The sequence below is a fragment of the Babylonia areolata genome, chromosome 23 (assembly GCF_041734735.1).
Source record: "Babylonia areolata isolate BAREFJ2019XMU chromosome 23, ASM4173473v1, whole genome shotgun sequence".
In the NCBI taxonomy this organism is placed as follows: domain Eukaryota; kingdom Metazoa; phylum Mollusca; class Gastropoda; order Neogastropoda; family Buccinidae; genus Babylonia; species Babylonia areolata.
Window position 1 is genome coordinate 43,063,297 of NC_134898.1, and position 15,000 is coordinate 43,078,296.

The window sequence follows — 15,000 nt, forward strand, 5'->3', positions numbered from 1 at the left end:
TGTATCAGTCTGCAGGCTTTGACGCCTTCTAGAAACTGCAGTGGTGTTGATCACATTCACAGTATACTCATTGCAAGTGTCTTGCTTTGTAACTTTGGAATTTGCTGACTTGTCCGCAGTCATTGTCGCTCACCTTGCAGTGTTAGAAGGAATTTGACACACAATCTACATTGGAGCCTTTGGAATCTCAGTAACTTGAAGTTGTGTCTTTCATCACTTGAAATTGAATTTTGCCTTCTCCGTTTTCTTCTTCTTCTTCTGTGTTTGTGGACTGCAGCACCCATGTTCACTGGTTTGTATATATATATATAGAGAGAGAGAGAGAGAGAGAGAGAAAAAAAAATTAGGCTTCTACTATGCACATGTATGACCATTGTTACTTTTCCATGTAGGCAGTGGTATTATGCTTTCAGGTTTGTGCAGGGGGAGTGTGTGTGGGGGTGGGGGGGGGGGGGGTATATGGTTGTGTCCATAAGCTACCACACTGACAGTGGATTGTGTGGTCTTGAAGGAGAGAGTGAGTTCAGTCTTCGTTGGTGTTTATGGAAGGAGAATGGTCAACTCATTGAGTCCTGCGCCTGAGCATTGCTCTGGTGTCAAAATTGTTCTCATTAAAATGTTTTTTTTTTTACAATTCTACAAATGTTCAAACCACAAAGAAAGGGAACTCATTTGTACAGTTTTTCTGGATGTATTGAAACGTAATTTGGAGAAAAAAACGTATATTTTCTGCTTTTTTTTCCCACATCAGTATGGCATGGAATTATTGGGAGCGTGTTGAAACTGTAAACTCCCTGGAGTTGAACGGGTTAAGGTGCTTATCTGCCTTCTTCTTCTTCTTCTGCGTTCGTGGGCTGCAACTCCCACGTTCACTCGTATATACACGAGTGGGCTTTTACGTGTATGATCGACCGTTTTTACCCCGCCATGTAGGCAGCCATACTCCGCTTTCGGGGGTGTGCATGCTGGGTATGTACTTGTTTCCATAACCCACCGAACGCGGACATGGATTACAGGATCTTTAACGTGCGTATTTGATCTTTTGCTTGCGTGTACACACGAAGGGGGTTCAGGCACTAGCAGGTCTCCACACATGTTGACCTGGGAGATCGGAAAAATCTCCACCCTTTACCCACCAGGCGCCGTCACCGAGATTTGAACCCGGGACCCTCAGATTGAAAGTCCAACGCTTTAACCATTCGGCTGTTACGCCTGTCTGCCAATACAGCGTCCATGAGGGTCTGGGTTCTAATCCTTGTCTCGCCTTTTAGTCTGGAAAATCAAACTTAGTGTCTTGTCATCTGAGTTCTAGTGTGCAGCATACACTGTGCCCACCGAAAAAGAACCAGTGGCAACAAAATGGTTGTCCTCTGGCTAAATTTTGTAGAAGAAATACACACTGATGAGTGCACAAATATATGTGTTATATATATATATATATATATATATATATATATATATATATATATAACACACACATATATATATATATATATATATATGTGTGTGTGTGTGTGTGTGTGTGTCCAGGCACTCAAGGCCTGACTAGCACACTGGGTATATGCTGCAGGTCAAACATCAGCTTAGCAGATGTGATGCACCACATATGGATTTGTCTGAATGCAGTGTTGCTTCCTTCAGAAACTGAAACTGAAACTTGTTTATCAACATATGAATCGTTTTTGACACACACAGAGCATCCTGAGGACGGCATCATTGCTGCCAGTAAGATTCTGTTAATACCTGTTCTGTGTAAATGAACCACGAACTCTTGGACAAACATCCCACAGGCAGTGCCTTCACTAAAGCTGAGAGGGGACTGGCAATCCCTGACTAATCCTCTAGCGTCAGGTGCCTAATCTTTGGCTTCAGTCAGGGTTAGGCCTTCTGGTCGTCGTATGCTGTGTGACTGTTGATGGCTGCTTGTTGTTTATTGTGTGGATGAATTAAGCACTTTGGTAGAAAAACGAGCACACACATGAGAGAAAAAAAATGGTGGTACTGTGTTTTAGTAATGAGCTCTTTTAGGGTAGAACAGCCAGAATTTTTCACAAACTTTGCATTTTGACAAGAAAGTAGTGTGGTACATTGTAGTGTAATGCAGTGTGTGTGTGTGTGTGTGTGTGTGTGTGTGTGTGTGTGTGCTTGCATGGTGTGCGAGCAGTTAAAGCTACCAGTGTCAGTAATGTGATCCTGCAGTACACAGCTTACATATATATATATATATATATATATATATATAGAGAGAGAGAGAGAGAGAGAGAGAGAGAGAATGTACTTAATTCACACTGATAGAAGTCATATCCTTTCCTATATGTAATTTCTTGAACTACATCTCAGTTTATATATCTGACTTTTTAGTCAATATGATATATCCCTGTACCTCTCCTCTCATCTGCTGATGATGGAATCTTTAGCATTGTCGAATTCAGCAGTGTGAGAAACACTTCTGGAGAGCTTTTAGTTTGACGGGCGCAATAGCCGAGTGGTTAAAGCGTTGGACTGTCAATCTGAGGGTCCCGGGTTCGAATCACGGTGACGGTGCCTGGTGGGTAAAGGGTGGAGATTTTTCCGATCTGCATACTCCCGAAAACGGAGTATGGCTGCCTACATGGCGGGGTAAAAACGGTCATACACGTAAAAGCCCACTTGTGTGCATACGAGTGAACGTGGGAGTTGCAGCCCACGAACGCAGAAGAAGAAGAAGAAGAAGAAGCAGCTTTTAGTTCTTCAGCTCTACAGACCTGGAATTCACAGCCTTTTCCAGTCTGTCACAGCCCCTCACCCTCATCTTTTAAATCAGATCTATAGGAAAAACTCCTTTCAAGCACTTTCTTTTTATGAAGTCACTCCATTCCATATAGATGTGTATTCTATGGGTCCATATTTATTTATTCCATGCATATTTGTGTGTGTGTGTGTGTGTGTGTGTGTGTGTGTGTGTGTGTGTGCGCGCGTGCGTGCATGTGTGTGTGTGTGTGTGTGCTGGTGCATGTTCATGCATGCATGTGCGTGTGTGTATGTGTGTGTGTGCTGGTGCATGTTAATGCATGCATGTGTGTGTGTGTGTTCTTGTGTGTGTTTTATGTGCTTTGTGACTGACGTGTGATGGAAAAGCACTTTAAGAGATTTGAAATTGGAAGCATTACCAAAACATGCTGTTATCATTGTTGTTATCATCATCATCATCATCATCATCATTCTTATTATTATCAATTTTATTTTGTTAAATTTTATGAGTTAAATGTCAAACCATGACATTTAACATCATGTCTGTCACACTTGCAAGCTGTGTCAGTAGATCTGTACATGTATGTATGTATACATATTACATGAATTATGCATGGCACTGTAAGTGACACTGCACTTGTCTCCCCATTATTTTTCTTCCTCAACCCATGAGGACACAGCTGGGGAGGCAGTAATTTCATACATCCCTCCTGTCTGGGTCAGGCCCTGTATGGGAATGTTGTGCCATCAAGCGGATTGCCTGCAGTGCTAGCGACTGGAGTGAATTAACCCCTTGACTGCTGCTGACCGGTACCCAGAGATGCCAGCTGTTATGATTTCACCATGTTTTGTTACACCAGATCGCTGTTTGTTCTGATGTTACGCCAACATTTAAATTGTTCCGATGAATTGAATTTTGACTTCATAGCCTGGTCACATGCTTTCCTGTAGGAACATTACCCAGATGCTCTAGACCTGTCAATCACGAGGCCAGGGCGGTCACTACTATCCTTGGTCTCACGTGATGATGCTCAGCTAATTGCGTGAGTGTTTTACATTGAAACAGCAATGAGTGGACCAATCAGCTTGATCGTTTGCCTGAACAAGAGAGAACGTGGCTGAATCAAGTTGTGTCAAGCAGCATTTGTGCCCGGTGGATTAAGCTGTAGAGCGCAAGGAAGGAACCAGCTGATGTGGTTCAGAGTCTGAGTGTTCCTACCAAATTCAGAATGTTCCTGCCAAATTTCCTGATTGTTCCTACAAACACTTGACAGGGGTTGGCATCTCTGAGAATGCTCATCAGTGAATGACTGTTGCCTCACTTAAGAAAGACTGAGCTCACAGGTGATGTCGGTCACTGTTCTCATAGCGTATTTTTTCCTGAATGATGTACATTAAAAAAAATTTTTTAAAGTGACTGCAGTTTAACTCGTGCCACACTGATCTCGTTTCACCAGGGTTCAGCAGTCAAGGGGTTAATCCTTAGTAGCGCTCTGAATTCTACATGCATTGGTGGTTTAGTTGATTCACATCGCCATACCACAATAGTGGGGGTCAGGGTGACCTGATTGGCACTCTGACTGACAGCATCCAGATTGACGACACACACAGGACAGTGAGAAGACTGCAGGTGTTTATGATGTGTGACGACACACACAAGACAATGAGAAGACTGCAGGTGTTTATGATGTGTGACGACACACACAAGACAATGAGAAGACTGCAGGTGTTTATGATGTGTGACGACACACACAAGACAATGAGAAGACTGCAGGTGTTTATGATGTGTGACGACACACACAAGACAATGAGAAGACTGCAGGTGTTTATGATGTGTGACGACACACACAAGACAATGAGAAGACTGCAGGTGTTTATGATGTGTGACGACACACACAAGACAATGAGAAGACTGCAGGTGTTTATGATGTGTGACGACACACACAAGACAATGAGAAGACTGCAGGTGTTTATGATGTGTGACGACACACACAAGACAGTGAGAAGACTGCAGGTGTTTATGATGTGTGATGCACTGGGTTCAGACTGGTAGCTTTTATAATCCAAGTCTGATGCCACTCTCCACCAGTCTTGTGTGTGTGTGAATATAAAGGCACCCCTCTCTCCTCTGGCATCACACAAGCTGAATGCTGTTTCTAAAGCCACGGTCAGAACAAGAGTTTACAATGCAGGCACACTTGCCTGTTCTCGGCTAACAGGGCGTCAGACTTTCATCATATAAAAAGCCCTGTTGTTTCTCACCCTGTGTCACTTCCTCTTCCCATGCAACTCTCAACTTTTCCTTTCTCCACTTGGCACAAGGGTGTGTGTGTGTGTGCAAGGGTGGGAGGGGGGTCTGTTGAAAGTTCAGCCAATTATGTTAGAGAAAAAGATCGACACAATATAAGCCAAGTTCAAGGATAACCAGTTAGTTAATTGTTTATGAAGAAAGCCATAGTTTGAGAAGGACAATACGTTACAGTACAATAGTGTACCACTTAAAAAAAAAAAAAAACTATGGCAAGAATAGGGTTGGTCCTGGCAAAATTCTGTAGAAAAATCCACTTTGATAGTACAATAAATACATGTTGCAGACAGTAACTGAGTAAAAAAACAAAACAAAAAAACAAACGACTGATGACACTAAGTGGCGACATGCTCTCCCTCAGGCAGAACAGCCCGAATTTCACACCTGGAAAAAACTTAGTGATAAGAGAGTAATACAATACAGTGCAATGCAGTGCAACACAACACAAAAGTCTGACACTTGAAACAAAAGTTAGTGCATACACAGGAATTACCTGTATTGATGTTTGTGGCCTGGGAAAGGGTTAAACACTTTTGACTTTTACACACCATGTTTTTTTATGTGTGTCTGCCAGCTGTGTGCATGACATTAATAAACATAACAACAAAACTAAAACTTAGCGATATGATGATGACGATGACTCACTTGTCTCTGTCTCTGTACTTCAGAAATTCATCCACTGTGTGTCCTGACAGAGGAGAGCTGAGGATTGGAACTGAAGAGATTTGGGGGCTGAGAGGAGCTTTTTTGAGAACTAGGAGCCAAGGGACAGAAGGGATCTCTGGTTTGGGAGGACTGCCATAAGGACAGATCGGGAGGGAAGGATCGTGTTGACGAAATGGCAGCCGGAGAGGACGACACGAAGATTCGTATGTTGGCGGATGAGGAGGAGAAAGGTGAGATTGGTGAGACTGGGCTGTGGACAGGGTCTGTTGTGACTCTGTTTGTGTTGCTAGACTCTGTGTTGCTAAGAAAGTGAGTCAGCTTTTGATCATGAGTGTGGTTGTTTTTGTGGTTGTTTATTTGTCAGTCAGATTCTGACTTTTTGTTGATTTCAGTGTGTTTTGTGCATTAGAGTGTAGCTGTTTTTGTGCATTAAGAATGGGACTTTTTTTTTTTTTTTTCCCTTTCTTTCTGTTTTTTCTTTCTTTTTGTCCATTAGGATATCGGAGTGTAAGACTCTGTCTTTTCCATGAGAGTGTGGCTGTTTTTGTCCTTGAGTCTTGGAGTGTGGCTCTTTTTGTCCATTAGGGTGTGGCTGTTGTTGTTTTTTTTTGTTGATTTTTGTGTGCATTAGAGTGTGATCGGTTTTTTGTTTTCATCATGTTAGACTTGTGAGTTGATAGCTTTATGCTGTGAGTCTTGTTCCTTCCTTCGTCAGTTCCTACCTTCCTTCCATTTTTCCTCCCCTCTTTAATTGCCATCTTTTTGACATTATTTTCTTTTTTTTTACTTTGTTTTTAGACCACAACTAATCTACATGCTTTTTTTTCTCCATTTGATATTATAACACAACTATCAACAGCATTCCTTCCCTCCCTCCTTGCTTCAGTAACTAAATCAGCTTTATTACTGAACATATACTGAATATTCATTAAAAATTATTAAAATTACTATGATAAAAAGTTGTTGTCATTATTGATGAAATGCAAGCAAAGAAAAAAAAAGCGTCAATAACAAGTTGATTTTGAACATAGTTGCAGTCCGTCACTTGTAAAAGCCCACTCATGGAAGTGAGTGGATGTGGCAGTCTCTGAGAGATGGAGAACACAAATCCACGAGCAACACTCTGTTTGTTGATGCAGAGCAGAGAATTAATGTTTGTGCGAAAACACTGTTGATGACTGGATCAAAGGGTTTGGCAACTTAGTGCTGTTGTTCTTGCAGCTCTAGAATGTGCTTTAGAAAAATGTAAGTGACATTTTTTCCTGAAAACAATAAAATGGCAGAGCTAGAAACTGTTGTAGTTGGCATGATTCTGAGATATAAGCTTCCATAATTCAGATTATAATTTGTAACATATATTTTGATTCCTCTCTCATCAGCAGTTCAAACCCCAGAAAAAAGTCTATAGATTAAATCTCAGTTGTGTATTCCAGTGCTTAAAAAAAAACAATTTTGAAAGAAAACTTTTTTGTTTGTTACTATTGCTTTGGCCTTCACTTTTTTTAGACTTTATTTTTCTATTCATGTGAATAGTTTTTCAAAAATTGTTGGTATCTAAATGATGAAAAAAAAAAAAATTCAAATTTCACAAAGATCTCCACAAATTTGTCTTCCTTTCAGAGAACGAAGAAACAGGTAATATTCTTTGATGGTTGCTTACACTTTACACAATCATTTTGTAATTTTGTAAATTGTCAGTCTTTAAATCATGCGCCGCACATTTGTGTGTATCCCTCCTTTCACCTCCACCATCCACCACCATCATCCACCCCAGTCTGTCCTACCCTTCCCCTTCCCATCCCGCAGATTGCCAGTGTTCCGTTCCTGGATTCTTTGTATTTGTTGTGTATTTCACTTGTATTTCAAGACTGTACACATGCATGTATGTGTCTGTGATTGTTTAAGGTGTAGCAACTTGTGTTGCTTTTTTCCTTATGTTTCCCAGGTTATTCCTTCTGTGCACATTTCAGTGTCAGCTTAAAAAAAAAAATAATGGTCATTAACAGATTGTGAGTTTTGTTTCATTGTTGTGCTTAACTTGCAAGAAAGGTATTTTTGTATGTTATAGTAAGATTGTAAAACCAGTAATTTCATGAAGTCTATGAATTTTTTTGGTTATTTTGTGTTACCACTGTGGCTGTCAGAATTTCATGAAATCACACGAATTCTTACTGTAACATATCTCTCTCTTGAATTAGTTGAAGCTCATTTTATACTTTAAAACATTTTGTCAACTAATGATGATTACAATTACTAACACAAGATGATGTTTGTTTTTATGTGACATGATGAATATATCTGTATATTTGGAATCATCTTAAACTTGGTTTTTCACTACACTAGGATTGAAGTGAGGGGATGTAAGGTTTCTGACGGCAAGGTAACATTTTCGCTTCACTTCTGGTTCAGGCTTCTCCATGTATATATACATACTGTACTGTGGACTGAGTCCTACTCATACAGTCTTAGTGTGTGACTGTGATTATCTGCCTTCATTTCTGTCACTGTGCTTCCGCTTCATCCATTAAAAAAACAACCAGACTGTGAAAACATGTGTGGTTCTTATAACAACGCAGGGTTAGTGTAGTCTTATGTATATATTTGTATTATATATGTTTTGTATCATATATCATCAATTTTTAATTTTTACATGGTTTCTTTTTCATTCCTTCAGCTTTACTCTCTGTACAGCTACACATCTTTTGAATAGATCTATAGATCTAGATCTGTCGCAATGTTAAAAAAAAGAAGTATTGATCATTGATTTTTTGTTTTTGTTTTTCTGCTTTGTTTCTACTTTTTTGTTCTGAGAGGGATGATGCAGAATGGAATGTATGACCATTGAATCAGCTCTCCTCTGCCTGAAATGAGTTTCTCTTTCAGGCTTGCACTTACTTTATTGGCTTGATTTTGTTTTCTTGCAGCTGTTACTTGGCTTCCCCTTGGCTGCCCTCTTCAAAGTGTATCTGTCTGTCTGTCTGTCCATAGCTGTTCATGCAGGCATGTCATTTTCTGTGGGGGGCTCTTGAAACAAGTGGGCATTTCTTTGCTCCTGAGCACTGCTTGGCTTTATTTGACTGCAAAGTGTGTGTGTGGGTGTGTGTGTTTGTATGTGTGTCTGTGTGTGTGTGTGTGTGTGTGTGTGTGTGTGTGTGTGTTATTCTCTTTACCCTATTTTTTGTAAAGCGCCTGGAGCCCTTCTGAAAGAATAGGCTGTGTGTAGATTTACCATATTGATTATAATAATGCAGTGGAGGTTTCCTCTTCAGGGGAACCACTGGGTCAGTATGGCTCTGTGGTTCAGCAGGTATTGATTTCACTGAGGCTCATAAGGTGCATCCTGCATTTGCCTAATGGAGCTGGAATAGAGCTGGGTACTTGCTCGGAAGTCCAGTCTGGTTTTTTTTTTGGTTTTTTTTTTTTTAACCTTTTTTTGGTGGGGGTGGTAGGCCTTGCGTCAGTACTGTATTTTAAAACTGGTATTTTCACATCATTATATGACACACCTTCTTGACTTATGGTAGTTATGCCAACATGCTTTCATTCATTTAGTTGTTCCCACTCCCCTCTCTCTCTCTCTCTCTCTCACACACACACACACACACACACACACACACACACACACACACACACACTGCCAGACATTGCACTCCACTGTACACTTCCCAACTCCTCCCCACTCCTTTCACCCCCCGCCCCCTCCATTCCCACACACATCCTGTATTGTGGAGCTGGTGTCACATATCACATGTGTCATGACAGCCAACAGTGATACCCACTCACCTACCTGTTTTAGTGTTTTATGGCCAGGTACCGAGGGTGTGAAACTGGACCGGCAGACATACATACCTGTGTACATGCCTGTAGTTTGGATCAACAGCAAATTCCTCATCACCGCTCAGGCACACACACACACACTCTCTCTCTCTCTCTCTCTCTCTCTCTCTCTCTCTCTCTCTCTCTCACTTTCTCTATCTATCTCTCTCTGTCTCCACACACACATATGCACACACACACCCACACCCACACCCACATTTACAAATACACACACATACGCACACACTCACAAATGCACACACATTCACACATGCATACACACACACACACTCTCTCTCTCTCCCTCTCTCTCTCTCTCATTCTCTCTCATTCTCTCTCTCTCTCTCTCTCTCTCTCTGTGCTTTAGAACAGAAAGTAGTGAAAAGATACTGCCCATCCCCATTTTCATAAAATGTAGCAGTCCATTTCTGCCCCTGGCTTCAAGTTGGTTACATGACAGAATGAAGAGTCCACTGAATGGAGGGGTGATGGGGTGTGTGGGTGTGACTCCCGACTCCACAGCCAAGAAACTTAATCACTCGGTGTCATTTGTTTTTTTTAATGGGGCAGAGAGAGAGAGAGAGAGAGTGACTTGCAGCTCCACAGCCAAGAAATTTAATCACTTGGTGTCATTTTGTTTTGACTGGGGGATGGTGTGGGGTATTCGGGGAGAACAGGGGGGTTAGGGGTTACCATATTCAGTGGAGTGTGAAGGCAGAAGGCAAAGTTGTTTTCTTTTCTTAGATTTGTCACATTCTTTCCCGGTATTTTAGCACATTCATGGAGGCTGATTGTGTGTGTGAGTGTGTGTGTGTGAGTGTGTGTGTGTGTGTGTGTGTGTGTGTGTGTGTGTGTGAATGCTCGTGTGTATTTATGTGTGTGTATTTGTGAGTGTATACATGTTTGTACATGTGTAATGTGTGTGTGTGTGTGTGTGTGTGAGAGAGAGAGAGAGAGCATATGTGGAGAAAGAGAGAGTGAGTCAGTCCACACACACACACACACCCGATGTGTACACAACTTTCATAATTTATGGATGTAGGGCTTCGATGTTGAAAACCCTTCGGTTCATTCAGAAAGTGTTTCCTCCTCTCCACTCCACTGCAGTGTGGTCATCATCCAGGGAGCCGTGAGGCACACCAGTGTTTGCTCAGTGAATACCAAAAATATACAGTTACACACCCCTCTCTCTCTCTGTCAGTCAGTCGGTCAGCGAACTTCGCATGACATCCAGTTGTAAAGATTGAACTGTGACCAGTGGGTAGGGTGTTGTCGTGGCCCACACGAACTCTTTCTTTTTCTTTTCTTTTCTTTTTTTCTTTTTTTTTTCAATTTTAATCCTTTGCATTGTATGTACGGTGATTAAACCACAGATGACTGTTGAGTCTCTTAATATATATGAAGGAAGTTTGTACCAAAAACAAAAACAAAAACAAAAAAATCATTAACTTTGGGTTGTCAAATAACATTGATGAGAAGTGTTGACGTTTCTGACCATAGGTCCTTCTTCAGGAATTGTGAAGTGGCAGTCTTTCATTTTGCAGTGTTTTAATGTATAAATTTACGTTTGTTTTTTTTTTTCTTGTAAACTTTTGTTGAATTTTTTTTCTTAAGATTTTATACAAACCTAGGATAGACTTTCAAGGCCTGGGCCATGAATTGGCTCTATGCATAGGTCAGGCATCTTTCTCCCGATTTTTTTAATCAAAAGAAATTTAAAAAGCTGATGTGTTGTAGCGTATGTGATCAGTCTCTGAGTCTGCATACTTGGACACCACCTTGAAACTGAAACTGAACTGTCTTTTTGCCCTGAAGCAAGTGTTGGACCAGGAAAGTGGGAATGTGACCACATGTCTGTAGGATGGTTTCTTGAATGGTGTGGAGCTCCTCCAGGGCTAGAAATTCCCACATTAATTAAGTTTGGTTGTCCGCTTGGACAAGTAAATAAGTGACAAAAAAAATCTACTCGTTCCTGCAAATTTCTACTGGCCCACCAAAAGTATAAAGACATTGGACAACCAGTAAAAGTATTTTATAATCTGCCAGTAGTGCAACGACAAGTCAGCAGACATAATTGATTATGTAAGTAGTTTGCATTACAGATAACGAAAAACCAGGGTGGGGGTGGAGGTGTTAAAGTGAAAAAGGGAGGGGCGTGGGGGTGGGGGTGGGAAGTGCCACTGTCTGCACCAAAGTTGACTACCCCAGTCACCCTTTGACTGACACAGTCAGTTGTCTGTCCAGCAAACAGTCTTGTGGAGAGAGCATATTTCCACTTGTCCACCAGAAGATTTATTTTCCCCAGACAATCAGAGGTGTTGGTATTTCGAGCCCTGTTGTAGACCTGGCAGTGCTGTGTTGAGTCAGATCTCAGATTCGAACAGTGCTGATCTCAGTCATTGTCTTCAGGTGCATGTGGATGACGTCAGTGGAATTTATGAGACACCTCAGTGAGGCATAAAAAATATGGAGTGTTTGAGAAGGGCGTGATCATTTGAAGGATCGTTTGTTGAACTCTCTTGCGTGCTGAATGGTTTTATGCGGTGTGCTGTGTTTCACCTGTGGTGTGTTTATTGGGGTGGTCAACATTCACCTGTAGTTTCTGACCAGTAAGGAAGTTAAGTGACTGGTTTTTTTTTAGCACTTTTAGTTTGAGAAATATTGATGACTGCTGGATCAGTTGCACCTGGAGGCAAACAGGACAGGGTTGGGAAAATAGAGAAGAAAAGAGGGGGGCTGCTATTCATTCTTTTTGTTATCTATACTTGATGAATCGAGGAAACCAGAGGGCAAAGTACAAATTAAGCATTTCAGAACTCATGACCATGAGCATTGCCGTAGTTACCGCTAGAACTCACTGCTGGCTGATTAAAAAAAAAGCACCATCTTCTAATAGAACACTTTCAACAGTCTCTAGGGCACATCTGAAATTTTAACAAAATTCTTCCCAACTTAAAGTATTGATTTGCAATCTGGTAGAATGAACACATGCAATTTGCAAAGCGAGTACACCACAGCATTTTGATAGGTGGGATGTTTATATGCCACAAGGCTTAGGCTTGAGCCAGTCCAATCACCACTACTGCTCCTGCTATAACTGCTACTACTACTCTTACTGCTGCTGCTACTACTACTACTACCACTGCATCAACATCAGCAACAAGAACAGTGTCTTTATATGTATGACATTACATACCTTTAGTTTGCTGAGCCGGTAAACAATAGAAAGGAAGGACAGTTGTGCGAGAACAGAGTTCAGTGGAGGAGGAAAAACACGGCGTCACGTATCCATCCCTGGAGAGCAGGAGAGGCAGTGGGGCATTGAATTTCTTTCTTTTTTTCTTTGTGTGTGTGTGTGATTTTTTTTCCCCCCCTTCTTGGCTGGGTGAGGGTGTAATGTGATGTGCCTGTGTGGTGAGGCGTGACGTTTCTCCTGACCACTGCTGTTGGGGAAAAGTGTTGTTCAAAGCATCAGCGACTGTGCGTCGTGGTGGTGAGGAGTTTGGGACAGAGGCTTGTGTGTGTGTGTGTGCGAGTGACACAAGTGTTTGGGGGAGAACTGGTGGATTTTCTCGTTTTTTAAGTTTTGGCGTTGGGGGTGTGGATATTATTTTTTCTCCATGATGGAACCGGGCTGCAGTGCTGCGGAGCTCCAGCAGGATTTTTACCCACTGGCCATGGATGTTGAAGGTGTGTGTTTGGGTGGAGGGGTGTGGGTGAGAAAGGGGAGGGTGTGTGTGTGTGTGTATACGTGTGTGTGTGTGTGGAAGGGTGTGTGGGTGTTGGTGTGTGTGGGAGTGGGTTGTTTGAGAGGGTAGAGAGAGAGAGAGAGAGAGTGTGTATGCGTGTGTGAGTGTGCATGCATGTGCTTATAGGGTTGTATGTCATATTGTGTGTGTGTGTGACAGAAAGTATGTGTGTGTGCATGTGCCAGTGCATGCATCACTGTGTGTGTGGATGATTGATTCATCATGTGTTTTATTAATTTTATGTATTTATTCATTTATTCACATTGTACATTTCCGAAACATTATTCAGGAACCTCCCAGCCCCCCTACCCCCACTTCTGTCAGTCAGAATACAGAATACTTCATCTCCAGTGAAAGAAATTCATTGTTGCACGTTACACAACCTTTGTACGCCAGAGAATGACTGTCATTCAGTACAAGTACATTAAAGGCAAATGATACTCAAACGTTTGCGTAAACCTCACACACAGTAATCACAAGTCAGCCAGTCAGTACAGTAATTCTTTTGTTTGTGTGCTGTTTACAAATGGTCTTTTTTGTGCGGCACCCCAATTATTTCTGTGGTGAGTTAAATTAAGGGGGAAGAAGAAAAAGAGGAAGAAGAGAAGAAGAAGAAGAAAAAGGGGAAGAACAACAAGATGAAGAAGACGAATAATTTTGAACTGTTGTGTCAGTAATGTGAAGACAAAGTATCAGGCGTACAGTGTGGGGAGGGAGGTTTCAGAGATACATGTCTGCAGTTACATTACATGGCTCACTGGGACAAAAGGCCACACTGTGTGTGTCAGTGCAGGAAGCATGACAAACCGTCTGTGTCATTGGGTGTCTGACCTCCTGTGCTGGTGTGTGTGTGTGTGTGTGTGTGTGTGTGTGCGCGTGTGCATGCGTGCTTGTAAGTTCATGTCAGTGTGTGGGTGTATGTGGGGCTGTTGAAATATCATTCCTTGAGTGGGTGGTTCCCTGATAAGACAGAGAGACGCACACATAAACACATGCTTGTATGCTTACACAGATACACAGATGCGCATGCATGCACACAAGCAAAAATGTGCTCCTTGCATGCGCATGCGAACACGCAAACACTCTCACTCACACATGAACACAAATACAAAATTATATTAATCACTAACATTTCCTGAAAAACAAATGTATGCATGTGCACAAACACAAGCACACACTCACACACAAGCATACACATGCATACATAAATACACACAGATACAGACTGAATGTCACATATGCAAAATTGATATACTGTCTTGAAAAAAAAAGAAAAAAAAAAAAGGACATCATATAAATAGCAACAGAAAGCTCACCAGTCTGATGACACAGACCGAATGATATTAAAACATAATTTACTGGTTAAGTTATTTGCATTTGTTGTAATATATATATAGGAAATTATGAATGTGAAAAGCTGGAAACATTTTTATCTCAATTCATTTACAGATTCTGCAGCTGCATCTCTGTTTCCATTGGAATATTTTGTATGACAATCAAATTAATCCACACGTTAGCATACACACATGCGCACACATACATGCTTGTATTTGTAATTGCACACTCTCTCTCCCTCTCACTCCCACAGTGACATACATACACCTATGCAGACATATATCCATTTAATTTATTCAGTGGCAGTCCATCAGTTTTCAGTGTATTCTTTGCACATATGAAGACAAACAAATTAAAGATGGTGTGTGTGTGTGTGTGTGTGTGTGTGTGTGTGTG

General features: G+C 41.5%; 1 protein-coding gene across 7 annotated transcripts in view; it reads left to right on the forward strand.

Annotated features, from left to right (window-relative positions):
• Positions 1–15,000, forward strand: part of LOC143298201 (anoctamin-1-like) — an 82,863-nt gene that overhangs the window by 2,645 nt on the left and 65,218 nt on the right. For 2 of the 7 annotated variants that reach the window (XM_076610971.1, XM_076610974.1), the window contains exons 2-3: positions 5,734–5,934; positions 7,325–7,339. In XM_076610971.1, coding sequence (XP_076467086.1) covers positions 5,877–5,934; positions 7,325–7,339 — 73 coding nt within the window. In that variant the 5' untranslated portion in view covers positions 5,734–5,876. Of the gene's footprint in view, positions 1–5,733; positions 5,935–7,324; positions 7,340–8,047; positions 8,085–12,772; positions 13,211–15,000 lie in introns of those variants that run through there. The other 5 variants (XM_076610973.1, XM_076610977.1, XM_076610970.1 and 2 more) reach the window with 4 other exon arrangements.